Raw genomic sequence first — 2,831 nt, forward strand, 5'->3', positions numbered from 1 at the left:
AAGGATGCGCGAGGGCCCGTGGGGCTGGGTGGCTGGACTCCCCGAGGGCAGGTGGGCTCTAACTCTGCAGGCCACAGGTGGGGTGGGAAGCTCAGACACTGCGGGGCTCCTTCTGCCAGGAACACGACTGGAGGGGTCCTGGGTAAGTGGGTCACCACCTGGGCAGGCAGAAGGACAGGCAGACTGGCGCGAGTCCCTCTTTGGTGGGAAGTCTAGAGGGAGGCTGGAGTCAGTGGGTGCCTCAGGTGGACTAATGAGCAGACTTCCCAGGGGAAGGCCTCACTCACTCTGTGGAAAACGGGGTGGGTTGTCATTGACGTCGGTGACCACAATGGTGACGGTCGTGGAGCCCGAGAGGCCACCCAGCTGGCCTGCCATGTCTGTGGCCTGGATCACCACCTCGTAGCGCTCCTGGCTCTCGCGGTCGAGGTCGGGCACAGCCGTCCGGATCACGCCTGTGGGTGAGTGAAGGTGAGACCAGGGATGCCCACCTCCCTGCTGGCAGCGGAGAGAGAGACCCTGCCAGGCACAGGCTGGACTCAGACCTGAGCCCTGGGTTAGTTCAAGTTCGGGAGGAGAGTGGTGATGCAGGCCCCTGGTGTGCCAAAGGGCCGGGCGAGGCTCCGGGGGGGCCACCATGCCCACACACACACACACACACACACACACACACACACATGCACGCTTACACAGATCCACTCAGTCCTACATGATAACTCACATACTAGCACACAGGTTCTTTCCAATCGACACACTTCACTGACACACATCCACACGTATGCACTCTCCAATACATTCATACCCCCCCACATATGTTCTCATAGCTCCACACGTGCACTGACAAACCCCACTGCAAGCACATGTACACTCACACTCTCACACACATGCATTCTCCTGCACGTAACAACACAAAAGCAATGGGAAGGACTATCGCTTTACTAGAGAGGCCTATGAATGAGAACCTGCCACTCAGGCTGACCTGGAGCCTCGGTTTCCCCACCTGATGGTCTATGTAGGTCGCACGCTTCTGCGCGCGTGCATGAGAACACAAAGTCACATACACGTGCATAGCTACTGTCACACGTTCATAGTCACATCTCCCCAACAACCAAAGTAGCCCCCGCCGGGGGCCTCGCCGCCCCCTCCTGGCCCTAGTTCTCTGTCCAGGCACCGGCTAATTGCTGAACAGACAATCTCCAAGCTGTTAATGGAAGAGGGGGGCGGGGGCGCAGGAATGGGGGTGACTGCAAGATTAATTCTGCTGAGAAGGCCGAGCTTCTTGTCTCCCTGCCAGCTGAAGAGAGGCGGGTGGGAGGGGAGCTGATGAGGCATTCAGAACCACTCCTGTCACCCACTCCAACCTGCTGGGCACCAGGTGGTGACAGGTGGTGCCCAGGGCCTGCGCGCCAGGTGAGGTCACGCACCAGCAGCCCCAGTATGCGCCCCATAAAGCCCACGCTCCGACTCCTAATGTCCCCAACAGCCCCAGCCTCCAGTAAAGGTGATGGCATGGGAGGAGAGGCTGTGGCGTGTGTGTGTACGTATATGTGTGTGTGTGTGTGTGTACGTGTGTGCGTGCGTGTGTATCTGTAACTGAGGTAGCCAGGGAGGGGTACCCAGGCTGTGGCTCTGCTTTTTTTGGACTCACATGGAGATGTGGGGTGGGAATTCTGCCTAACCAAGAGTCACACAGACCTTCCATTAGTGACCTTTCCCACTCCTCAGTAGGCCCCTCCTAACCCCGTCTCTGTGTGGCTGGTCTTTCCAGGACGGGGGAATCTTGGAAATTCTCTGCCCAAGGGAATTTGGGGGCCATTTCTGGCCATGCGATTTTCAGCAAGTCCCTTCACTTTCTGAACCTTGATTTCCTTCTCTGCGACATGAGGACATCCACATTCCTACCTAAGGAACAGGGCTTCTCACACATGACACGCGGGGCAGGAGGTCTCTGGCAGCGTGGGTGTGTCCCGCACCAGGTAGGATGTGCAGTAGCATCCTTGGCCCTACCCACTGGATGCCAGTAGCAGCAGCTCCTTCCCCCTCAGCTCCAGGAACGACTTCAGAATTGCCACGGGCCCTGGGGCAAACTGGCCGAGCCCCGTCCCTGGTGCAGGCTGTCACCTGAGAGCTGCGTGTGACAGCAACTGTGGTAACTGACATTTCAGGGTTCGTGCTCTGCCTCTGGCACCTTGTGCAAAGTCCCTTCAGTGCAATCTCAGTTCGGGTCCCTAGCTTGGTCGGCCTGAAGCACACCAGGCATGTGCTGCAGTGCCCGAGATCCGATGGGCCAGAGGACTGAAGGAGGGGACCGCGGCTCGCGGGTGTTCCTCTCTACACGCGCACACATGTGCATGCACACATGTGCATGAATGCCCTCTGTCACGAATAAAGGAAACCAAAACCAAATGCCTTAAGTGAATTGCCTCACTTAATCTTCAAAATCCAGGTGACGCGGGCATTGCCAGGACCCACTAGACGAGGAGACCAGGCACACACCGGAGGCCTGGCTGTGTACCTTGCCTAGGGTCGCTCACGTAGAACACACACACGGCGCCATGTTCTGAATGGGTCTGCTAGACCACAGTGAGGACGGAGGGTCCCCACACACGCCCTCACCCCTGCCTCCTCCACTCCTGCCTCCCCACCCTCGGGTACGAGGGGAGAGGCCAGGCCTCAGACAGAGGGATGTCCTTCTCTCCTGTCCCAGGTCCTGCTCATCCCCCTCACTCTTCTCAGTCCTAGTCGGGTAAGCCACTGTGCACCCCTGCAGCTGGCCCTCCCACCCTGCACCCAGGGAATGCCGCGGGTGAAGGGAGAACCTACTGGCTAAG

At 58.7% G+C, this 2,831-nt stretch overlaps 1 protein-coding gene across 1 annotated transcript in view; it reads right to left on the minus strand.

The window, feature by feature from the left end:
• Positions 1–2,831, minus strand: part of CDH22 (cadherin 22) — an 84,612-nt gene that overhangs the window by 49,892 nt on the left and 31,889 nt on the right. Inside the window, exon 4 of the mRNA XM_027775748.1 lies at positions 288–455. Coding sequence (XP_027631549.1) covers positions 288–455 — 168 coding nt within the window. The remainder of the gene's footprint in view (positions 1–287; positions 456–2,831) is intronic.

The sequence above is a fragment of the Tupaia chinensis genome, unplaced genomic scaffold, assembly GCF_000334495.1.
Source record: "Tupaia chinensis unplaced genomic scaffold, TupChi_1.0 Scaffold000602_1, whole genome shotgun sequence".
Taxonomy (NCBI): domain Eukaryota; kingdom Metazoa; phylum Chordata; class Mammalia; order Scandentia; family Tupaiidae; genus Tupaia; species Tupaia belangeri.